At 34.1% G+C, this 26,606-nt stretch overlaps 1 protein-coding gene across 1 annotated transcript in view; it reads left to right on the forward strand.

The window, feature by feature from the left end:
• The window catches only part of LOC123826934 (ephrin type-A receptor 6), a 912,013-nt gene that overhangs the window by 382,444 nt on the left and 502,963 nt on the right, over positions 1-26,606 (forward strand). Inside the window, exons 4-5 of the mRNA XM_045851150.1 lie at positions 366-521; positions 18,824-19,159. Coding sequence (XP_045707106.1) covers positions 366-521; positions 18,824-19,159 — 492 coding nt within the window. The remainder of the gene's footprint in view (positions 1-365; positions 522-18,823; positions 19,160-26,606) is intronic.

Below are 26,606 nucleotides of genomic sequence, written 5' to 3' on the forward strand. Positions count from 1 at the left end.
AAGAAATGGAACACAAATACATTTTTAACAGTGTGATTCAATGTTATTTAATGCCATCTTTCTGGACTACACAAAATGATTCTTTTCTGTCACTGATGGACACCTCTACTTCAATAAGCACTGCTGTTTTGTGTGTATGTGTGTTTCAGGTATGCCTTTTCAAATTAGCTGCCTTAAGTAAAATGTGAAGTCACTCTTGTGTTACTAATTTTGAATAATTTTATAGTTAATATTAACATATATTGATTTTCTGTGTGTGCGTAACACTGAACTCTGATTCAAAGTGTGTTTCAATTAAAATATATTGCACAAATGCAACAAAAAGAGCTCTAGGAATAACAGAAATGTTTTTCCTATTTTTGCAGCTTGCAGACCAGGATTCTATAAAGCATTTGCTGGGAACACAAAATGTTCTAAATGCCCTCCACACAGTTTAACCTACATGGAAGCAACTTCTGTCTGTCAGTGTGAAAAGGGTTACTTCCGAGCTGAAAAAGACCCACCTTCTATGGCATGTACCAGTAAGTCTATATATTTTGCATTTGGAAATCCTATTTCAGACCCTTTTGACTTCTTCATTCTAACTTTTTTAATGTAGATATACAAAATCCCGTACTATTAATATTAATTGCCTTTGATAATAGCCAAGGAAAAAGTTTCGCTTCGTTCTCAGCAGTTTTCAGCTGCTTGCAAAGAATGTGTTCATTCCTCAAAATTCACGTTGACCCTTGACATGCAAATACCAACACTGATTTGAAGAACTGTAAATTTTCCCTAACCATAATTGGTCCTTAGGAAATTAAAGTAGTTTAAAGCTACCTGAGAATTTATAAGCAAAACTTCTCTTCTTTGCTTTAACGCTTGACCATTTTTTCAGGCACTTCAAGTTACAAACATCAGGTTTACCACTGTGGGGAAACTTCCAGATGGAGCAATAGCCATTGTGCTATTGTTATGCAGAAAAGTTTGAGCTTTCTTTGACACTTTTTTAAAGGAAGTTATTTCTGTGTTTGTTCAAATTTCATCTCTTCCTCTCTCCCATTTTGGAGTCAGGACCAATAGAATATTAAATCTAAATCTTAAGGTCATTTTAATGCATGCACTGATAATTTTAAATTATTTGTACCCTTCTATTACAAAAGTATTATGAAATATCTGTACATTTAAAAAATGAAAGTAAATGCATTAATGCAATGCTAGGCTAGGCAAAAGTAAAATGTCACCTTTCAGAGAACTATAAAAATCTTGTTAAATATGTGAATAAGATATTACAGTGAAAATTTGCCCATTGTTTTGATGAATTGATGCCAAAATATTGCTTATCTTATGTAATAATTCCCTAAAGGCAAAATAGATTGAGAATAATGTAATGCTACATATTCCTTAGAGACAATGGAGATGTCCCAAATCTAAGAACTGATACAGTTCTTAGACTGTGTTACTATAGACTTTAATATGAAATATTTTTATGGACACATTTAATAAAAATATACCTTCATTAGTAGAAATAATTTTTGTTTTGGATTGTAAATGCTGAAAGACAACTTAATTCAGAAATTTGTAGTCTGGGAGATTATTATCTAGATATTTTTTCCCTAGGAAAACATTTTAAGCTTATAAATAGGAAAAAGAAAATTCTAAATAGAATTTCTCAAATGATGTGGAAGTAGTTTTGGACAGAAAGAGCCTGCCATTACTATGCACAGGTAATCCTTCTTGCACAGTTGCTGTGTATCATTATCTAATTCTGTGGACAAGGTACTGCAGCTTAGATACTGGAGTGTCAAATGACTGCAGTCCTGCCAGGCAAGTACTCCTCAAATCATATATCAGAAACTGAATGGGGCTTCCTAGGGGAGTGATAGAGGAGAATATCCTCCTTTTATCTTCTTAGGTCATAAACAAATCGTTGAAAAGTTGAAGGAATATATTGGGTCTTATCAATATAACCTTTTAGTGAGGTAGCAGCATAGGTAGTTGGCAAAGCATAGAGTTCTTTAGAGTGAGAGAATCCTTAAGGAAATAAATGTGGAATGCAAGAATGTCTAGGAACCTGGAAAACCAGTCAGTCATTGTTGAATCAGATATGTGTACTTACTGGCTTAATGTTTTGGTTTTTTTTTTATTTTTCTTCCTTTTTAAAAATTCTTCTTTTATGTTTGATATTATAAATTATTTTTTTAAATGCTTGCCTGCCGTAGCCATACTAAGTACAAGTCAAAAAAAAGTTAAATCCTGGTCATTGTTGTTCAGTGCTTTAGACAGAGAACAACATTCTGTGTTACCATCACAGATTTAAAGAGAGAACGCATGAACAAATGTGAAAGCTTTTGTCATTTCTCCCCAGTCCAGTCCCAGGAGACTCTCCTCTTAAGGCTTCTACTGCTTCCCCAAGGACTTCTTTTTCTTGTTTTAGCAAAGACTTAGCATAGTGTATTAGTAACTTGCCATCTTTTAGAGTCAAATTATCTAAATATGAATCTTGGTTTTGGTGCTTACTAGCTATGTAACTTTGGGCAAATTATTTAACCTCTCTTAGCCTCAGTTGTACCATTTGTAGTGATAACAATAGTACCTACCTCATTCTTTGGTTATGATGATAAGTTGAGGGAAAATGCTAAGAACACTACATAGCACATAGAAGGTTCTACATAAATGTTTGTTTAATACAAAAAGTTGTTCTCTTACAATTTATTTTAAAATATTTTTTTAAAGATTTTATTTATTTATTTTTAGACAGAGGGGAAGGGAAGGAGAAAGAGAGGGAGAGAAACATCAATGTTGGTTACCTCTCATATGGCCCCCACTGGGGACCTACCTGGATCACAACCCAGGCCTATGCCCTGATTGGGGATCAAACTGGTGACCCTTTAGTTCACAGGCCTGTGCTCAATCCACTGAACTACACCAGCCAGAGCTTAAAATAATTTTTGATAAATTAGCATTTATGTTATATTATTATTCTGGGCTCACAGCTTCTATCATCTGCATTCCTACAAATCAGAAAAAATAGCGTACTGAGTTTTTAAGGCACTCTAACAAAATATATTAAGTCCTGTACCTCTATGCCTATCTGATATCAGTAAAGTTTTTGAATTACACTCTGTTTAGATGAGACACTTTGAGACTTTAAAATATATTCAGGAAAGGCAAGGACCATGAACTCCGAAGCATTATGGCCCATAAAAATTGGAAGATGAGATTATTGGGGAAGAGAAGTCAGGAGGTCATTAAATTATTAGACAGTTAGAACCTGGTTCTCCTCAGAGGACTGCCAGGGTAAGTTTACCAAGACACAAAACTTTTGAAGCCACAATTTAAACAAGTAGTCAAACTTTCCCATCTTTCATTAACCACATATAATAGTCAAATTTTAATATGTGCAAGCTCTTTTAACTTCTAGATCATGTATTTATGAATTAGCCATTCTTTAATGCCTTTATTCCAATAGTGTGTTATCTAATGGTCAGAATTTAGGTCAGTTGATCCCATCACTTTCTGTTTTTTTCCTGTATAAGTATTTGAAACTATGCTTTCAGATAACCTTCCAAGAATTTAAAACGAGGTGTTTTATTTTTCCCTTAGTTTTAGAGGTGGGGAGATTTTGAATCTATGAGTTTAAAAGAAAATGAAGCACTAAAATATTGGAAATGACTAACCAGGACTTTTGGCTGATAAACGGAATAGTAAGGAAGGAGTTCATAGACCTATCGTACATGATTATATAAATGATATGATGTTAAGGACCCGAAGAAGTCATTGCCTGCTTCTTAGTGCCAATAACAACCCTTAAGTTTCTGGTACAACAATTCATGTGATGTCATCATTAAGAGTTTTAATGTATAAAATAAAAAAACAAAATAGAAACAGACTCATTAGATACAGAGTACAGATTGACAGGTGTCAAAGGTAAAGGGTGTTGGGGGATGGATGAAAAAGGTGAAGGGATTAAACTGTCCAAATTGGTAGTTACAGAATAGTCACAGAAATGAGGATTACAGCATAGGGAATAGTTAGTAATATCATTATAAATGTATATGGGGCCTGTTGGGTATTTAAGTGGCAGAGGAACCACTCTGCGAAGTATATAATTTTCTAACTAGTTTGCTGTATATTGGAAACTAACATAGAATAATACTGAATGTAAATTGCAATTGAACAAAGATAAATATGTAACATTTTTAACAGTTTTATCATTTCTTTGGACTTTAACTACAGAGATAGATTCTTTATTTCATAATGTTGAGACATATACATTATTTAAGTAAATATTTTTTGTTAATATGTACTCTTTTAGAGCAGTTTTAGGTTCACAGCAAAATTAAGAGACAGTATAGAGATTCCCCACATACCCTCCTATGTGAGACTTGCATGGCCTCCCTCATTAACATCCCCCACCAGAATGATACATTGGTTACAACCAATGGACCTACACTGACACCACAATCACCCGAAGTCCACAGTTTACATTAGAGGTCAACCTTGGTGCTGTACATTCTATTGATTTGGACAAATGTTCAATGACATGTATCCATCAATATAGTATCATACAGAATATTTTCACTGCCCCAAATTCTGTGCCTTGCCTATCCACCCTTCCCTCCCACCAACCCTTAGCAAACATTTATCTTTTTACTGTCTCCATACTTTTGCCTTTTTCAGAATGACATATAGTTATAATAATACAGTATGTAGCCTTTTTAGATTGGCTTCTTTCACTCAGTAATATTCATTTAAGATTCTTCCATGTCTTTTTATTACTGGATAGGCTATTTTTTTAAGTGTTGAATAATATTCCATTGTTTTGATGTGCAACAGCTCATATATCCATTGACTTACTGAAGGACAGCCTGGCTGCTTTCCAGTTTTGGCAATTATGAATATGCTATTAAATATGAACATATAGGTTTTTGTGTGAACATAAGGCTTCAACTCCTCTGAGTAAATCTCAAGAGCTGTGACTGCTAGATCATATGGTAAGAGTGTGTTTAATTATATAAGAAACTACCAAATCACTGTTTTGCATTCCCATCAACAATGAATGAGAGTTCCTTATGCCTTATAACCCTGCCACCATTTGGTGTTGTCAGAGTTTTGAATTTTGGCTTTCTAATAGGTGTGCAGTGGCATCTCATTGTTGTTTTAATTTGCATTCCATGTGATTTGGAGTATCTTTTCATATGCTTATTTTGCATCTATATATTGTTTTCTGGTGAGGGGTCTACCTAAGGATTTTTAGGTATCTCACATGGGTACAGTTGGGGGACAAAGATGTTACTTATTCAGAGCTAGTCCTTTGAACAGTTGTGTTGTTGGTGGCAATGGGATAATCTGGTCCTTTATCCTTCTTCTGGTCTGGCTATTATCATTAATTTCCTCTTTGACATTTTGTTTTCACTAACTTCTTGCTCATACCCTGTAAATATACTCAAACTTCTCTTCCAAAACAAACACCCTGTAAACACAGTTTTCATTGGCTCTGGCTACTTTACTTTTAATTTAATTTTTATTCTACTGCATTTGGATTTTTGCTCCTCACTCTACTTTAATCAGATTTTTCTCCTACCACTTCAAGTCAACTGTATAAGAAAAACTCACCAATGACCTTATTTGCCATTTTGCATTAAAAACATTTTTGTCCTGTTATTCATGACATTTAATTCTTTCAATTATTCCCTTTTTCTTAAAACTATCTGTTCCATTTCAGTCTGAGACATTGCACTCTTCCATTCACTCTCTTAATTGTCTGACCATTGTGTTCGTTGCCATTGATAGTTTCTCTTCTTTGGCTCACCCACTAGATGTTTATTTTTCTCACATTTCTTTCTTTGCCTTTCTGTCTTTTCATATGTTCCCTCTCTCATGGCTTCAAACATCACCTGTAAATAGATGATGCCTGTATTTTATCCTTATCCCAGTCTCCTCTGCTATGGTTCAAAGTGTTCTAGCAAACAAATTATGGATCTGACAGCTTATTTGTCCTATAGAAGCCTGCTTGTATCTCTAACCTACTACCATACCATACTTTCCATGGTTATTAAACTCATGGACTTCCAAGATGTTGACCTTGTTCTTATCCTTGAGCCAGAAGTTTCTTCTACTTGAAATGTCCCCTAGGTCTGCCCATGACTGTTTTCTTTTTGCCATTCAGGCTCAAATATCAATTCTTAAGACAGGCATTTCTTGACCACCCATTCAAAAACAGAATCCCCCCAGTTACTCTTTTTATGTCACAGGTTTTACTTTTTATGAATTATATCACTATTTGAAAAGATCAGATTATTTGTATAATTGATTCATTGTTTATTGTCCTTCAACCTATACTAGATTACAAGAACCATGGAGTCATGAAAGTTCTTACTTTCCTGTCTTTGCACTAATAGTCCCTGGCAGATACTAGGCACCAAGCAAATATTTAGTGAACAAATACACTAATAATTTCAACTTCAACCTGTAAAAGCCAATTTTATTTCATTCTACTACAAACTGCTCATACACCCCAACTTGTTTTCTTATCATGGTGAATTCTTATCTACCTATCCATCCAGTCCAGAAAGTTTAGACTTAGAGATCTGCCCCAATCTCAATGTGTTCAAGTGGTCACAAGTCCTATTCATTCTACCTAAACATTTCTTCAATTCATTCTTTCCTGTCAGTTCCTGGCCCTATCCTTTTACTTAAGGCCCTCAACTATCCCTTGGACTAATTTAATAATATCCCCTCAAGTCCCCTTCCTTGTCTTTCATCCCTTCATATATTCCAAGTATTACAAAGTATTATTACTAAACACAAAACCTGGATCATATTCCACCTCTTCTGCATAACGTTTTTCAAAACCCAAAATTGTAGGAATCAATTCAAAGACATAGAAAGTCCAGCCCTGGTCTGTCTCTCTCTCTTTCCGATTTTAACTATATTAGGGTCTCCCAATAAGTCCTGATATACCAGCAGCATCACTCCAAGTTTGAGTTTTCTTGAATTTTAAAAAATGTATTGGGTGTATTTTGCATAAACTGCAAAGTATATAAATAAATTATGAAAAAGTAATTTTAAATGAAACATTGAAATCTTTTTTTCTAGTTTCTTAATCTACTTTATTAACTCTTAACTTTATTTCTCAGGTGACTCATTAATGTATGTTCTATGCTTTAAACTAAGGATGAGTGGTGGGGGACACTCCACAATATTAGGTTTTGGTCAATTAAGACTGCCTCTGAGAGCAGCCCAGAGCACAGGAGACACTACTGCCTGCCAAGAAGTCTGTTATCAAAATAATTGTCTAAGACTTTTCCAGGCCAGAAGGGAAATTACTCATTGAGGTGAAGAAACAAAGGAAAAGTTCCTAAGAAAGTGCTTTTCCAGCAGGAAAGGCAGAAAGCATGAAAAGTTCAAGAGAAAGGAAGTTAGGGTCTAATATATGGATGAATGAAATGTTAGAAAAATGTAATTTCACGTTTATAGCATTTTTACTTTGATGTTTCTTATGTGTTTGAGCAGGATTTTTTTAAAAAAATCCTGAGCAGGATTTTTTTAAAGCTACTAAACAGGTACTGGAAGATTAATATATCCAACAAACATTTGTGTTACCTACTTAGAAAAGTTCAAAAAATAAAATGTATATCAGATGTAGATAATTCAAATGCCCTTGAGATTTTTTTTGGTCACCTAAATATCTAACCAAGTATAATGTGTGTAAAAACAGCATTCAAATTTCATTCTTAGCACAAGGCAAATATCATGCCTTCTTATATTCGTATTTGACCTATAGCAAGAGTGATTGGAATGAAAGTTTAAAAGTTTAATTTTCTTTTGTCTAAGGCTAACATTGTAAAATATGGCTTTCTTATTGCTGAAATAATTGGCTACTTGAGAAAGTCATTATTCTATCCCTGTTATTTTGAGTAGAACAAATAGTGTGCTGAGATGCAGCAGGAGAGATGCTCTTCTTTCCAGCTGTCCTGTTCAGGAATGCCCATTCTGGGTAGGTACAGGATGCCCACATGCAGGGTCCCCTGCTCTGCTTGCTATCTCTTCTTTTTCTCCCCATCTCTACGGGAATTCTTTCCCTCTCTGTCTTAAGCAAGTTTTGCATGGAGAACACCATCCTACCTCCTCGCATTTCCATCTCACAATTGAAATACAAAAGTTCAATGATCTGTTTGTTAGCTCATTGCAAACATAATGTGCCAGCCACAATTTTACAAAGGCCAAGGTAGAAGTTGTAAAGAGGGATTTGTTACTTCTAGCAGGTTGTGTTATATTCTAGACTTGTCTTTTTAGAAAAAGTAACTCTAAATATTCACTCTATGTATTGAATTGGTTATATTTTTAACATTAAAATTATCTTTACTTATAGAATAGATACCTATATGTAATGAATCCTAGTTTCCCCAATATGGATCATTCATGTAAGATGTCACTTGAGCTTCATGGAGTTTCCTGAGCACAAATACTTTAATTTTTATTTCAGTGGAGGTTCTTTTACAAAATCTTCTGGGAGAGGTTCCTCTATAGGAAGAGATATTAAGTGGTCCTTCTGCTGATAATGGAGAATTGAGTTACTACTTGCTTCCAGGGTGAATCTATTCCTGCCTCCATAGAGAATTGTACCATTTAGTATCATCTACTAGTTCACAACAGACCAATTACCAATAAGCATGCATAACTGGAAAGAGAACATTCATACTTAGCCCCACAATGTTATTAATTAGACCCACATTTGGAGAAAGGTTTATTGATTTGTTTTTATTTATTCACTTATTGCTTTGCTTTTCTCTCCCAAATCATGGCAGTGCTCAGTTAGTCTCTTCATATTTCTCTTTTCTATTTCTAATACGTGTTTTATGCAAATGAAGAAAGGGCTATATGTAAATGTGCATTATTTCTCTTTTTTCATAGTATTATGGAAACTGAATCATTTTTAACTCAGAAGACACATTATTTTGTTTGTATTTTAGTGTGCTTTTTTATCATACATGTGATTTTGCCTTTTAACTCCTAATCTACACAGCTGTAATACATTTCTGTAATTCTTACAAATAATTATTCTATGGGTCTCTTTGGGGTTTTTGTCTGCATTGATGAGGATGGCTGATACTATTATTTTGGAATTTTCCAAAAGTAAAATTATATCCATTCTCCATAGCATGGACATTTGAAGCTAAAAAGTTCACTTTTCGAGTTTTTGAGTATCCACAGAACTATATGTTGAGGTTTTTATTGCTTCCCAGTGGATAGATACATAGGTGGTTGCTCATTTTGTTATGAGTCTTTATTAGTTAATCTCCATTGTGGTAACAAAATGTTTACTTCCACTTCTACAGTGATTTTCAAGTCATGTGGATCAGGCTCTTGCAAAGATTACAATCTTGAACTTTTCTCTCTGACATTTGTCAAATTTTGTACTATGTGAAAAATAATTCTTGAAGTATTCCATAATACCATGCATTCTATTCATTCCCTTAGTTAAAAGTACATGTTGCACCTGGCTGGCATAGCTCAGTGGATTGAGCGTGGGCTGTGAACCAAAGTGTCGCAAGTTCGATTCCCAGTCAGGGTACATGCCTGGGTTGCAGGCCATGACCCCCAGCAACCGCACACTGATGTTTCTCTCTCTCTCTCTATCTCCCTCCATTCCCTCTCTAAAAATAAATAAATAAAATCTTTTTTTTTAAAGTACATGTTGCCTTTGGATCAAGCTGGACCATGGTAGATTTGTATACATGAATGCAAATATTTCAGTGTAACATGTACACTTTGGTAAGCATCAGCCATCTCTTCTATAAGATAGGAATACCAATAGCTACTTTATAAATAGATTTATTGTTATAATTGAATAAATAAATCACATGATGTATAAAGCAATACTCTTAGGAAAAAAATGAGTGCTTAAAAAGATTGATTGTATTTCTGAATACATGCTTACAAGATATAAAAGTGGTTAATTCTTCCTAAGAACAAAAATGGGGTGTTACAAAGGAGGTAATACCTAAATCACACCATAAAGGATGAGTAGGAATATTCCGGAATGCAAAAGGAGGTAAAGCAACAGCATATGCAATGGTATTGAGACGTAGCAACAAAGAACATGAGGCTAAGGGGCTGGCCTGGTTATGAAGACAATTATAGACAAGATTGAGTTTATTATTTCTCTGTCTCTCTTTTTTTTTGATGAATTCCTCCACCCCCCCTCACCCCCACCCCCCCATCAGCTGACAGCTGTCATCCTGCTCTTCATCTATGAGTCTGTCACTACTTTGCTTATTAGTTCAGTTTGTTCATTAGATTCCTCATGTGAGTAAAATCATATATTTGTCTTTTTTTAACTGGCTTATTTCACTTAGCATAATACTCTCCAAGTCCATCCACATTTTCATAAAGGTAAGCTTTCCTTTTTTTTTAATGACCAAGTAGTATTCCATTGTGTAAACATAGCTGTTTTATCTACACATCTACTGATGGACTCTTGGGCTGCTTATAAATATTGGCTATTGCAAATACTGCAATGAACATAGGGCTGCAAATATTCTTTCAAATTACTGTTTTGTTTTGTTTTTTTGGATAAATTCCCATAAGGGGAATAAGGCAGTTCCATTTTTAATTTTGGGGGCACCTCCATACTGCTTTCCACAGTGGCTGCACCAATTTGCATTTGAACAACAGTGCACTAGGGTTCCACTTTCTCCACATCCTCACCAACTTGTTGTTTGTTGATTTATTGATGATAGCTATTCTGACAGGTGTGAGGTGATATTTCATTGTGGTTTTAATTTGCATTTCTCTGATGATTAGTGACATTGAGCATCTTTTCATATATCTCTGGGGCCTCTGTATGTCCTCTAGGGAGAAATGTCTATTCAGGTCTGTTGCCTGTTTTTAAAATAAATTTTTTGCTTTTTGGTGTTGAGCTTTATAAGTTTTTCATAATTTTGGATATTAACCCCTTATCAGATGTATTGGCAAATATGTTTTCCCATTCATTGAGTTGTCTTTTGATCTTAAAATTATTTTAAAACCTCTAGAATAACATTATAAAAGGAATCTGTTGTAACAAAGCAACAAATTGCTCACTACTTTGTATGTTTATAAAATTTTTATTTGACAATACTTTCTAAACAAAGCACTATAAAATAATTTTTGTATTTATTTACCAGATCTTTTCTGTCTTTAGGATGAATGCAGTATGGTAGAGCTAAAAAAAATCTAAATATAAAAGCCCTAAGTATCATACCACTAAAGTACTACATGACCTTGACATAATTATAGTACTTATCTGGGCCTCATTTGTTTGTCTGAATAAATTGATTTAGTTTCTTCTTACCAGTGGTGATGTTGAAGCCCCAGTTTTTTTATTATTTGTCATTTATTTCCAAATATACAAACATTTTATGAATAAAATTTATAAAGAGAGCACAAATTAATTTAGAGAAGGAGAATACAAAATTCTATTAAATATATTCTTCAAAAAATATGTAGAAAAGATATTAGAGGGAGAGGTCAAGATGACAGTGTAGGAAAACACAGCTCACCTCCTTGCACAACAACATCAAAATTATAACTAAACTGTAGAACAACCATCAGAAATTGAGCTGAATGGAAGTCCTGCAACTACAGAATTAAAGAAGAAACTACATCATGACAGGTAGGAGGGATGGAGTTATGGAGTGGGCTAGTCCCACAGTGACATGTGATGGATAAAAATCAGGAGGGATATATCAGGAGCAGGGTCCCAGCCACATACGAGCACCCCTGCTGCAAGTGTCCAGTGCCAGGAAGAAAAGTAGCCATAACTTCTGACTGTAAAAGCCAGGGGCATTGAGACTATGGAAGACAGAAATTGCAGGACTCATTGGCAGTTCCTCTTACAGGGCCCATGGCACTGACCTACTCAGACTCATTCCTTGTGAGCCACAGTGTGGGGGTAGTAGATTGAAAGGCACTGGAGACATATAGGGAGGAGCTGAATTGTCCAGCATCATGGTGAGAAATGGAGGGAAGTTTTCTCACAGACAGAAGTGCTAGTAGAGGACACTATTCCTTTCCTGAGCCATCCCCCCACAAAGACATAGAGTGGGAAGGCATATCTGAGACTCCATCAACCTCTCTCACACTGTTTGTCCCACCCTGCTGATTGGCTAAGGCTCCACCCAAGCTGTTTCCACTGGCTTTTCCATATGAATGCCATATCTTGGCTAATGCTTCAGATTTTTTTAAATGATCACAAACATGCAACATCCAGCATCAGTGAGCCCCCATACTGCTCACTAAGTTGCCCCCAGCCTGGCATTAGAAACAGCCAGCCTTGGTTCACAATGTGGCCTCACCTGGGCACCTCCAAGCCCAACACAAGTACCAGCAATATGCAAATCACTTTGTAGCTTATACATGTGACCCTGGACAGAACACAGTTGGTGCTAACCTTGTGTTCTGACCAAGGTTCATCCAAGGTGCTGACCTTGGATGTACTAATAGCAATAAAGGCTGAACTACAACAGAACTGTGTACACAGTCTACACAGTGGGCATACCTTAAGTACTCAGCTTGGGTAATAGGGGAAGCTGTGCTATTGGACCCTACAGGACACCTATTATATTAGGCCATGTGACCAAGACATGGAGTCAAAGCAGCTCTACCTAATACATAGAAACAAATTCAAGGAGGATGCCAAAGTGAAGAGACAAACATCCTCCATATGAATGAACAGAACCAAACTCCAGAAAAAGAACTAAACAAAATGGAAACAAGAAAACTACTAGATGCAGAGTTCAAAACACTGGTTATAAGGATGCTCAGTGAACTTAGCAAGAATTTTAACAACACACAAAAAAAGGGCATGGAGACCATAAAAAACAAGCAGTCAGAAAAGAAGGATATATTCATTAAAATAAAGAACAATTTACAGCAATCAATAGTAGAGTGGATGAAGGAGAGAATCAAATCAGTGATTTGGAATATAAGAAAGCAAAAAACACCCAATCAGAATAGCAACAAGAAAAAAGAATCCAAAAAATTAGGATAGTGTAAGGAGCCTCTGGGATAACTTAAACCTACCAACATTCACATCATGGGAGTGCCAAAAGGAGAAGAAAGAGAGCAAGAAATGGGAAACCTATTTGAGAAAATGACAGAAAACTTCCCTAGACATACAAGCCAAAGAACTGCAGAGAGTCCCATACAAGATTAAACTGAAGAGGTGCAACCTGAGACTTATCATAATTAAAATGCCAAAGGTTAGACAAAGAGAAAATCTTAAAAGCGACAAGAGCAAAGCAGTTAGTTATCTACAAGGGAGCCTGCATAAGACTGTCAGCTGATTTCTCAAAAAGAAACATTGCAGGCTAGAAGGGATTAGTTAGAAATATTCAAATTGATGAAAATTAAGACCTACAACCAAGATTGCTCTACCCAACAAAGCTATCCTTTATAATCAAAGGGTAGATAAAGACCTTCCCAGACAAGAAAAAGCTAAAGGAGTAATACATCACCACCACAGCAGCGTTATATGAAATGTTAAAGGGTCTTCTTTAAGAAGATTAAGAAGAAAAAAATATGACCAATAAATGACAACAAATACATATTTATCAATAATTTATCTAAAAAAAAACAAAATAAACATGCAGAATAAAAATGGAATCAGATACAAAGAACATTTTCATGTTTATGGTGGGGGGGGTTAGGGGGATGAATGAAAAAGATGAAGAGATTAAGAAGTACAAATTGGACCCTGGCTGGTGTGGCTCAGTGGATTGTGTACAGGCCTGCAAACTTAAGATTCACCGATTCAATCCCCAGTCAGGACACATACCTGGGTTGTGGGCCACATCCCCACTTGGGGGTGTGCAAGAAGCAACTGATCAACATATCTCTCACACATTGATGTTTCTCTCTCTCTCTTTCTCCCTCCCTTCCCCTATCTCTAAAAAATAAATTTAGAAAAAAAATTTTAAAAGAAATACAAATTGGTAGTTACAAAATAGTCACGGGAATATAAAGAACGACATAGGAAATACAGTAGCCAAAGAACACATATGCATGAGCCGTGGACATGGACATTGGTGTGGGGATTTCTGAAAGAGTGATGGGGAGGCTGAGTGGGGGGAGGAAAGGGAGAAAATTGGGACAACTGTAGTAGCATAATCAATAAAATATAATAAAAAAAGAAAAGACATTAGATTAACAATATGGGTAAAATTTATATTAATTGTGATAATACAAAGAATGACTTTTAGAGTTTCAAATTGTGTTTATATACAGATCTGATGACTTATATTTTTAGTACATTATCTCAGCCTAGCTATGTTCTTTTTCATTTTTTTTCCTATGCATTTATCTTTCTTCGACTATTTCTACAATTTACTCATTTGCAAAAGAATTTACCTAAGCATTTCTAGATGGTCCAAAATTTTTTCATGCTCTCTCTGACATACATTAATTAACACAGAACTATTTCTCTCATTTGTAAACTCACAGATATGAAGAAATCTGCTTTTTATTTAAAAAATTGTACTACCTTCTTGGTAGTCATTAATTTTTTAATTCTTTATGCTATTTCAGTTGTTCCTGCTTTTGTTCCTTTCTCCCACCTTCACCCAGCACCACCCTCTTCCTTCTCTCAGTCAATCCCCATATCATTGTCTGTTAAATTAACAAAATGTATTTAAAGAATTGCCAAGTAGCAACTTAAAAACTGGTAAAATTTAGCTTAATAGTCAATAGCCTTTTATAACTTGACATCCTCAGTTATTTGGATCAACATTTTATTGTTCTTAAAGTTAAAAAATTCATTTGCATACTACAGTTAGATATAGAGCTAATGGGCAAATAGTCACTCTCCTGTCAACATCAAAAAGACCTTGTTTGTTTATGAGTTAAAACATTTTTGCAGTTATGAACATAAGATATAAATATACAGCAATTGGTGTAGTAACTGAAATATGACCCTTAAGTTTCCTCTCCCTTTGTGTCATCTTTTACTTAAGGGTTTTCTGCAGAATGCTAGTGTTTCTCCAGATGCTTCTTGAAGAATGAGGTTCTATGAGCAAAGTTTGGGAAATGGTAGCTTAAACAAAGTGGAGCAAATTGTTTTACTTTTGTTACAGCATGAATCTGCCAAAGGAATCCTAATTTGAGCACTGAGCTCATTTATTTTGTGTAATATCTCATGGGACTAAAGATATTGTACAGGGTATATTTTATTTTAGGAATGACCCATCTGTTTAAAAACATTTTACATGGAAAAATACTTAAAATGAAATAAAAAACAAAATCATAGTCCATCTTCCCTCTGCTACTCTAAGAGGAAGATGGAGGTTACAGGGCCAGATGCTTTTCTGGGAAAGAAAGAGACACAATCTTCTCATTACTTCACTATTAGAGCACTATTTCTTCATTCTTTAAAAGTACACTGGGGGAAATCCAAATTGAAGCAAAAAAAGGAAAATGATTGAAAATATATTTTCTAATATACTAATAGAGATAAAATTGTAGTTTTCAGGTAAGGTTTATTCTATGGTGAGCTTGGAAAACAGCTATTTGCCAATCAGAATAATTACTCTTTTCCTATCAAGTCAGTCTGGAGATTGAAGTGTGGAGATTGTTTTTCTTCCATGTGATTTATTTGTTTTCTTTAGAGAAATAAAAAATCAACATAAGGAAATCCCTAAGAATTTTCAATACAGATGTCTCCAAAAGGGTTATCGGTCCTAGGGGATTTTCCCCCCCAATGTGTCACATAATCTTTGTATAATTTATAAATGATAACAAAGCAATCAGGCCACATTAATAAAAGCCCAGTGACACATAATTTAGTTGAATGTGAGGATTAGAATTAATTGTCTCTCTTTGTTCCAAGTTCTAAATCTTAGTAAATGATTCACTGCATGCCATTACAGCTTAATATTTGCATGAAATCACAGTTTAGCTGGCATAATTTAACAGCAATTAAAAAGCTATTTAATTGTCATGCAAATTGATATCAGGGCCCTTGAGTAAGAAGGGTGTCTGCCTTTTTTTTTCTTTTAAGTATCTCCAAGAGGACAGTTATATACTTGCAGACACCCATAACGTAATTGATAGCATTCTCCTATTCCTGGAAATATAAGTGAATAATAATTCATGTTTTCCATTATAAATAAGACAAAAGAGCAATAACATTAATATGTCATTCTGTAAGAAGACATTATTATGGTAATGATAATGTATCTTCATCTGCCAGACTACCATCTAGGTTGGAGGTAAAAGGCTACACTGTGCTCTAGTATGTAATCCCTTCCACATCTTCCTTTCTGAACACAGACATTCCTGCAACTCTCTGGAACATGAAATGGCATAAAGCAACATACACAGAAACCTTTTAGAAAAACCAACCATCTCATTTCTAGGTCTACCTTTAGGTGATAGACATAGAGAGAGCTAAGGACCCTACCCATCAGATTGCTAATTTCAGTATGCAACAAGAAGAGAAAGGAAAGTATATCACAACATTTCTTACTATCTCAAACCCAAGATACAATCATGTAGATTTATGACTAATGTTCAGCTACTCTGACACCACATAAACAGATCTCACTGAGGAGTCCCCTGTCCTCATTCAAACCATTCCCTACCTGGCAGACAGAATGCTGTTCTTAAAAACCATTGCCTCATCATGGCCAAGAAATGGAAACAATCAAAGTATCCTTCCGTAGATGATTGGATAAAGATGTGGTATATATATATATAAAATAGAATACTACTCAGCCATAAGAAAAAGTGAAATACTGCCACTTGTGATATGGATAGATCCTGAGAATATCAGGCTAAGAGAAATAAGTCAGACAGAAAAAGTCAATATTTTTTTATTATTCTGTTTACGTATGAGTTTATCTAGCCATTCAACTAAAATGTAAATAACAAGAAAGCAGAAATATCTATCACATTCACACTATAAATCCAAGACCTCGCAGAATATCTGGCACACATAAAAGTCATTAAAAATTGATTTAGTGAATGAATGACTGTAACCCAAAAGGAGCCTATATTAAAACTATTTTTTATAAGGAGAAAATGTTGTAAAGAAATTCTTTCCCATCTTGTAAGCAAATTTTCTTAGGAGCAGAAATTTTAAAAGTTGCTACAGATTTACAAATACATGTAAGCCTTCTAAAAATGGGCAGGAATGATATCTCATTAGTTATTTATGCAGTGAATTATTTTCAAAGTATGAATTATAAGTATAGTCTCTTCCAGAAAAAGATGCTTTATTTCACATATAACACATAGTGCACTGTCTGGCACCTAGTAGACTTTCAGTTAATATTTGGTCAATACTTATATGAAACTGAAGTTTGAAGAATTCACATATGTGTAAAAGATCATTGACACCATTTTCAAAAAAGACTGGAATAGTTAGAGGGTTTAAGTATTCTATGTAGTGTGATCTGTATGGCAAACTAGTTTTGAAAGAACACTGTAGGAATACGTTCATCAACTCCTTGCGACTCACTTGGTTAATGTAGTCTTGGTGACAAATAAGAAGATCGTGTGTGTCTATCAGCTTTTTTTTAAAAGGGTTTTCTTTTTTTTAAGATTTCATTTATTTATTTATTTTTAGAAAGAGGGGAAGGGAAGGAGAAAGAGAAGGAGAGAAACATCAATGTCTGGTTGCCTCTCTCACATCCCATACTGGAGACCTGGCCTGCAACCCAGGCATGTGCCCTTAGTGGGAATTGAACCAGCAATCCTTTGTTTGGCAGGCCTGCGCTCAATCCACTGAGCTGTACAAGCCAGGGCTCTTTACAGCTTTTAAAAGGACATCTGTGCTTAATAGAGTTAGTCTAAATAAAAAGCTTGTCACTATATTTTGTACATTTTATATCTTTCATATAATGCTTTTATCCCATAAAATTAGCAAGGCCCTAATAAAAACCTTTCTCATGTTTCCAGTTTCCCTTTCTCTTCCTCTTTTCCTAAACTGTCTATTCACCCTAAATGTATTTGATTTTATGTTATGTTATGTTATATTATGTTATCTTATGTTATTTTTAATCCTTACCCAAAGACTTTTTTATTGATTTTAGAGAGAAAGGAAGGGAGGGAGAAAGAGGAATAAAAACATTGATGTGAGCAAGAAACATTGATTGGCTGCCTTTCAGAAACATCCCAACTGGGTACAGAACCCACAGGCATGTGCCCTGACCAGGAACCAAACCCACAACCTTTAGATTTGCAGGATTATATGCAACCAACAGAGCCATACCTGCCAGGGCTGTGGCCATTTATTTTCTTCCTGTAAGAAATAGATACTTAGAGATTGTTGAAGGTAACTAATGGTAGTTTTATCTACATACCAAGCATAATATGAAGCCAGAAAGACTAAACACAACAGAATGTATATACATATATATTCATATAATAATATACACATATTGTTATAACACATGTATGTTACTTTTTCAAATTTTGAAAATGGTGAAATAATTATTAAGATGTAATTAAAACTATAACATAATTTAAAATAATGTTTGATTAGTATATATTTTCACTCACCAAATTTAAAAGAGGATAATTACCATATCTTTTGGAGATCTACAGCTTTTTATATTAAATATTGAAATTCATGTACCAAAAAGTTAGATTATAGACTATCTTCACTCCTAAAGACTCTTTTCTTACTAAACTTTCTCAGATGTTTTTAATCATGTGTATTTTTTATGGTTCCCATCAGAAGAAAGAGCTCAAACTAATATAAAAGATCAACAAGTATTTATTGATGAAGTTTTCAAGCTGGCACCATAATTCTATTGTCCTATACATGTACATTTGTTTTTTAATTACTTTTCTCCAGGGCCACCGTCAGCTCCTAGGAATGTGGTTTTTAACATCAATGAAACGGCCCTTATTTTGGAATGGAGCCCACCAAGTGACACAGGAGGAAGAAAAGACCTCACATACAGTGTAATCTGTAAGAAGTGTGGCTCAGACACGAGCCAGTGCGAGGACTGTGGTGGAGGACTCCGCTTCATCCCAAGACACACTGGCCTTATCAACAGTTCCGTGATAGTTCTGGACTTTGTGTCTCATGTGAATTACACCTTTGAAATAGAAGCCATGAATGGAGTTTCTGAGTTAAGTTTTTCTCCCAAGCCATTCACAGCTATTACAGTGACCACAGATCAAGACGGTAAGTTCCACCACTGTTTTTTCAAAATAGACCCATAATTCCCTTTTGATGCATAATGTCCTTGGTGGGCTTATCTTCACTGAGATGCAATTGTATACTCTATACATCACAGAGTTTATTTTCTGGTTGTTGTTTCTTGTTGTTTCCTAAGGTAAACATATTTTTGATATCGCTTCTTAGTAGTTTGGTTAATTATATACAATGCTTCTCTCTGTTGTCTATGAGTTTATTTTTTTATATAATCCTATACAAAATTATCTTAATGAGTCAATTCATATTACTTACCAATGCATATTAGACATAAATGAGATGTTACTAAATGAATTCAAATTGAGTTACCCTACTTATGCTGCCATTTTTTCCCATAACAAAGCAAATAGAAGAATTTATGTTAATTGTAACTCATGTTTATATTGTGAAAAGATTTTAGTCAACATACTTAACCATGATCCAGGAATATGCCCCAATGCTATTGTTTAGGTACAGCTTGTAAAAAGTGACTAAACTGCCTTTTTTAAAAAAAATCCAATTGCTTTCAATTAAATGTTCCATTTATATTGATTTTGCTATTGATTTTTGCTACTACATACTTAGGTGTGAATATTCCTATGGTATTTTATAAGCATATATTCTCTTTAATTCTTCCATAACATAATTTATTGCAGAGCATGATAAAGGAAAAGCTTCAGAGATTTTAAAAACTCTCTTTGAGAAGTACTCATAAATTATGTGGATATGCAATGATTATCTTATGTAATAAAAGTATTGTACATGAACATGTATGAAACATATTTATAAAGACAAAACTATTTTATACACTGTACTTGTTTGCTAGGTCTTCTATAACAAATGGCACAGACTAGGTGGCTTAAACAACAAAAATTTATTTACTCACAGTTCCAGAGGCCAGAAGTCAAGGTATCAGGAGGGTTGAATTCATTCACATGTCTCTCTTCTCCTGTGTCTTCATATGGTCTTTCCTCTGTGTGTGCCTGTATCCTAATCTCTTTTTCTAATAAAGTTACTGTTGTATTGGATTAGAACCTACCCAAATGGCTTCATTTTACCTTCATTACCTCTCTGAATGCCCTGTCTGTATATACGATCACATTCTGAGGAATCAAGGTTAGGTCTTCAACATAAGAATTTTGGGAGGATGAAATTCAGTCCATAAGATACACCAAAAGTGACATATAATGATATTTTAAATAAAAGTATTTTGAAAGTGTTGGAATAGAACTAGGCAATAAAAAAGAACAAATATTAATACAAGCTCTTAGATTAACTTTGAGGGCACAATGGTGAGTGTGAATGCCAATTTTAAATTTTGACATACTGCATGATTCACTTGTATAATATTCTTGAAGTAACACAATTATAAACATGGACAATGGATTAGTGGTGACCAGGGGCCAGGCAATAGGGTTAGAGAGATGTGGTTGTGAATGGGTAACAGGAGATAGCCTTGGGATAGTAATACAGTTGATTCTTAATTGTGATGGTCATTACATGAAGCTCCATAGGTGATAAATTGCACAGACACACACAGGAATACAGGAGTCCTGTGGATTTTACCAATGTCAGTTTCCTGGTTTTGATGTTGTACTACAGTTATGCAGGTAGTTAACATTGGGAAAGGTTGGGTAAATGATGCATGGAACCTCTCTTTACATTCTTTGGAAATTTCTGTGAATCTATAATTATTGGAAAATACGAAGTTAAAAATAGTGCTAAACTTGTAAAATGTGTGGGAAGAAAACTTTAATATTCTACTTCAATATTCTAATTTAATTTTAAATAAACATATTTGAAATGCATGTGACTATTTTATTCAAAATGTTACACATAAGCTCAATTTGGTGATGTCTTCAGAAATGCATCTAATAAATAAAGAAAAGACAAATAACATTACAAAATCACCATCTTTGTATTTTGTTAGCAGGTTATTTCTAAGGCATTTTTGCTACTATCTAATAAAAAAATCCCAAAACAACTATTCTTAACAGAAGATATATTAAGCATGGAATAAGATGTAGTATCCATATATCAAGACTATGTATTTTGGAGAGATAATATGATTAAGCAATCTTCCCTAATAGGTTTATCTTTGTTGAAGAAACAATTATTGCTCATTTAATTTGACCTTTTCAGATATGATTAGTAATAAATCAACATATATTTAAATTTTATTTGGAAAATTAAAATTTACTAAAATGAACTAAAATATGCCATATGTATACTTAATAAAATATATGACCAGCCTTACATGCATGAGTGACTATCATCATGTCATAATTTTTGGAGACACCAAGAAGCCCCTCTCTCCTTGTGCCTGAAATTCTGACATTAGAGATTCACATCTTTAAAAATGAAAATACTCCAAGCAAGGGTAACATTATGAAATAACTCCTCTATAGATGTATAGTTACTCTTTTCATATGAAAAATCAGATCAGATCAGATCCTGGTGCAGGGTAAAAATGAATCTTGTAGAAACTGGAGTGTCCAAGAACCAAACTTCAGCTGTCATTGTACTGACCACCTTAAAAAGATGATACTTTCACTGTTGCAGACAGACGAAGGGATTTCTGATCATTTCACTTGGGTATCTTTGGAAATACTCTTCAAAGCACCTGAGAGGCACATTTCCAATGTTATCTGATAACACGTAGCAATTTCATTGGACTGAAGGGACCACAGTAAGTTATTTTTTTCATTATCTGTAGGTTACATATCATTGTTTTTGCAATAAACCATACAAGCAATATGTGCTACTCATAAACCTTTAATTTATTCAACATATGAACAATGGTGAGTGAGCCCCTATAAACCTTACACTCTGGTGGGGAGGCAGACTGTATGCACACAAGTTACTTGACAACTATGTAATCAGTACTGTGGTTAAGTCCTACAAAGCAGAGAAGATCTGGATGCTCTAACAGCATGTATTATCCAGATCTGGAGGATAAGGGCTGCCCTTCCTAAGGAAATACCGTTTAAATTAAGTTCTGTCCTGAGAGATGACTAGAATGTGACTAGGCAAAATGAGACTAGGAAACAGGAAAGAATTCTGAGTGGAAGGAATGAAGAAAAGGTTGACCAGTTGAAGAATTATACCTGGTGACTAATGTATCAAGAGTATATATTAAATAGTTTGTCTGTTACAGAGTTATAGAAGGATTTGAGGAAGGAACTGGAGATTTAACCTAAAATTTGGAGAAATGAGTGGGTGTATCTGCAAATTATCCAAGACAAGTTAGACAATCAGCATTTATCAGAAAATGTTAATATATTATTAGAGCCACAAGTAAGGTAAAGAAAATCATCATCATCATAATATTGTTCATTAGATGACTCTTATGTGAGTAAGGAAATAAAATATCAGAGACCAAGAAATATAGTTATATTAATTATATTTTTACTGCTCTGTGCATGTACAGTGTGGAGCATGCAAATAAAGAGGAATTTTGCAGTGAATTGCCTCTTCTTTCCTGTAATCCTTTCTCATACTTAAGAAATATTAAGGAAACTACATTAAACAACCTTGACTTAACTGTTTGCTGTTTACAATTAAACAAATGTTTAAAAAATTTTCAAATGACTTAGAGCCACTTAGCTGTAGTTATGTGAAACATTCCTTGATTATTTTGATGCCAGTTAGATAAGTAAGATTACAGATTTAAGAATGTGCCTCTCATAATTAGAAATCTTTGCAATAAACTTTAATTAACTGACTTCTATAGCCTCTAAAAGCTATATTTGTAACCTTCTATTTTCATAGTTTATTTAAATAGTCTTTAAAGATGTTTCATTTAGAGAACAAAACAAGAAAACAACACATAGAAAACATTTTATTTTAATCTTAATGTCCTGATAAGAACACTAAATTGTGTGGTTCAGTAAAAGGGATTTTTCTGGTCAGAGACAGTACAGGAAAATGTTAATCACAGAAATTCAACCTGAAACAAATTGTGTTTGTAGATATTGTCACATGTGCAAAAACCTTTAGGGACCATGTTCAAAGGGAAAGACATGCTAAATTTCAAACCAACTCTGTTGATATTTGCTAAAGAGTCTTTAAAGCAATTATTGTCAAAAGCAGCTTATCCAATTCATTGGCTTCTTAAAATATACATTCAACACTCCTATCTCTGCCATTGGGTGATATTCTGTATAGGTCTTGCCTTAGGTCCCTTGCCTTAGGTTCTGATTGCATATTTCACGTATTTGCTCATAAACTAATTGAACTGACATTGAAAATCACTTTAAATCAATAAATTTATATATTTATAAATTTGAGATGTCTATTTAATTTATAGTCTGCTGCCTTTAGGAAATACAGTCTATATCAAATGCCAACATTTTGTCCATTGCTAGAATAGGCAATTAGGAGCACTACAAACATTCATTTGTCTTTATATCTGAATTTTAACATATTTTATGTCTGGATATCTCTTACAGTCCTCACTGTGTTTTCAAAACTTTTAACAGCCAATATTCTATTTTTTAAGTCTATGCAAGTCTATTCAGAGTGAAAAATATATATAGAAGCTTTAAAAACTTAATAAAATACACTGAATATAAGCCAATGGCATGACATGTTGAAAAGGCAATAACCATAACTTAAAGTAACAGATATGCTGTGCTATTTGTATTTTTTTGTATCTCTTAAGTATAAGAAAATTACATATTCAAACACTACAGACACCCTACATTGAAGGGTCAAATTTTCCTGTGTCCTCAAGAAAAGTGTTGCTTTTCTGAGAGGTGTACTGAATACTTTATTTATAAAAGATAATTGAAATGTCAGTCTAGTTAATCATAACTAAAAAAAACTTTATGGTCCATTCAAATATTAAATTATAATATAATTTGGAAAATTGTAAGCTTTGTTTTTATTCCTGGGAAACATTAAATTACTTCCAAGTCTGGTGTCATTTTGTGGAGTGCATCTTTGCATAGATGAATGATATAGCAAAGTCCCTTAGTCCTCATCAGTGAATTCACTGAGGTTAGTCAGTGGCTCAGCTCTCAGCCAAGTACAGGTATTGAACTTCTCCCAGTCAGTTATGTACAAGAGCACGCATCTTTCTCCCTCACTGCACCATAATCACACTTTGTAATAGTTTGCTCTCCTAACCAATACGTAAGCTTCTTGATAGCAAGAATGATGTATTATTTGACTAAGAATATCCACTACTTACATTGTCTGTAACAATATATCTCTGTTGATTACATTAAAAGAAATTGGAGTTGGTTTGAATTAATCTTTTACTCATTAATTTATTAATTCATTCAAAAATACTTATTGTTTACTATCTGTCCAGAGCTTTTCTATGTGCTAGGGCTATAGCAACAAGAGAGAAAACTGAATAACAGTGTGCCTGTCATCATGAATGTTATATTTTAGTGTTGAATAATGATATGTCTTATGTGGAACTAAGCCAAGTAAGATATTTGGAAATAACAGGGATCCTGGCATTCTTACATAGGAAAACCGAAAACACCTCTCTTGGTAACATAATACTTGAGCAAATCATAAATGAAAGAGAAAACTGTGATTATGTGAAAAATACTATTCCAGGCAGTGGGAATAAAAAGGGGAAAACCTTACATTTAACCAGGACTTTGTCTGGAAAGTAATAAGAAAATAAATACTGAATATGTACTTTTTAGCGTGTACTAAGTTTCATGCTCACTAAAATACTCTGGTGCTACATTTACAGAATTTGCAAGAAAAGATTTTAGTCAATATTAAGACATTCTGCCCTGGCTGGTGTGGCTCAGTGGTTGAGTGCTGGTCTGTGAATCAGAGCATTCAATTCTTTGTCTAGGGCACATGCCTGGGCAATGTATGGTCAGGTCCCCACCATACATTGATGTTTCTCTCCCTTTCTTTCTCCCTCTGTTCCCTTCTCTTAAAAATAAATAAATAAAATCTAAATAAATAAATATATATATAAAGCCATTCTTTAATAGCAAAGCAATCATATTTTTCTTGTTGATTAGACATTGTTAGAGAAATGTCTTTAATACTAAACTTGATTTTAAGCAATCAGCCTTTAAAGTCATCAGCTGTTTCTCTAAAGAATTCTCATTTCTACATTTTTGCAGGAAAAAATGACTAAGTATTTTCTTTAGTATAAAATAATAATATTATGTGTTTGATGCCTCTACCATAACATCAACAATTTTAATGGCATTTGTACAAATTAAAAGATAATAGTAGAGATTATTTATTAAATATTTTAAATCCTATAAAAATAAACTTGGTTAGCAGTGAAACTAAGTGTAGATTAACATATTTTGCATATTCTATATCAAATTATGTGAGGCCCTACCTTATAGTTAGACAAATGTCTAGGAAATTATTTGCCTATTTTCATTGTCATTCTTTGTTTTGAAAATAGAAGCCAAATTAATTTTATTAACTAAATTCTGCCAATAAAATAAATAGACTGATTTGGATAACTGATTCTGATATGGTTACTATAAACACTAGGGTTTTAGAAAATATTTTCTGAAAGCCTCTTTTACTCTAAATATTAATGAGTTGAAAAAACAGTGTGTAAGAATAAAGCTAAAAGATTTTCGATGTTGACAGATTATTCTGTTTAGAATTAAAATGTGAAATGGCTTCACATTTAGAGAAAACTGAAATTTATAAAGACTGAAATGAATTGCTACATTTTAATCAGACAAATTCCATACAGCACCTTTAGATTAAATAGATTTTTTCTTCTTCCATGTATTCCTCAGCCCTTTTCTGTTTGGTTTGGATTCTTAAACAGTCAGTTCCAGCTACATAATTTGTGATGCCCAGTGAAAAATGAAACTGCAGAAAACTTTGTTCAAAAAGGAGGAGAAAAGGGCCATGAAAGGTACTAAAATATAAAGCTTTTCCTTCTATAATTTCCCTCTCAACTTGTCGTTATGCTTTTTAATTGCCATTTTAATGTCCTTCTAAGTGAAGAAAAACTAAATTTTAAATCATTAGCATAACCTTTAACATTCATCTTTATATTGCTTAATGCTACTTTTAAATATAAATTAAGAGCACTTAACTCATACTCAGAGTTACGGAAACCACACAATTCTTTTTCTATAACCCAACCCCTACTCCATCCCCAGTCCTCAAGGTGTCTCAAGAAAACCAGAACAGATGAATGTAAGTCAGGCCAGGGAGGGTAGAAAGAGGAAGAAAGGTTGTCACCCAAGCAGAGTCAGCCAGGGAGCACTCCCTGTGCACCGAGATACTTGTAGGAAGAATGAAATTACCCCCAGGTCTTCAAGGCCTTCAAACCCACAGTGGAAGGGAGAATCCCAAATGTCTTTAAACCTCCTAACTGGAAACTGTTGGCTACTTGCATGTGGTGGGTGAGAAACTTGCTCCTTCTATAAAACATGCTTCTGCAGAACAGAAATAGCCAACACACACACACCCCTTC

The sequence above is a fragment of the Phyllostomus hastatus genome, unplaced genomic scaffold (assembly GCF_019186645.2).
Source record: "Phyllostomus hastatus isolate PE091 unplaced genomic scaffold, TTU_PhHast_1.1 phas_contig_86, whole genome shotgun sequence".
Classification (NCBI taxonomy): domain Eukaryota; kingdom Metazoa; phylum Chordata; class Mammalia; order Chiroptera; family Phyllostomidae; genus Phyllostomus; species Phyllostomus hastatus.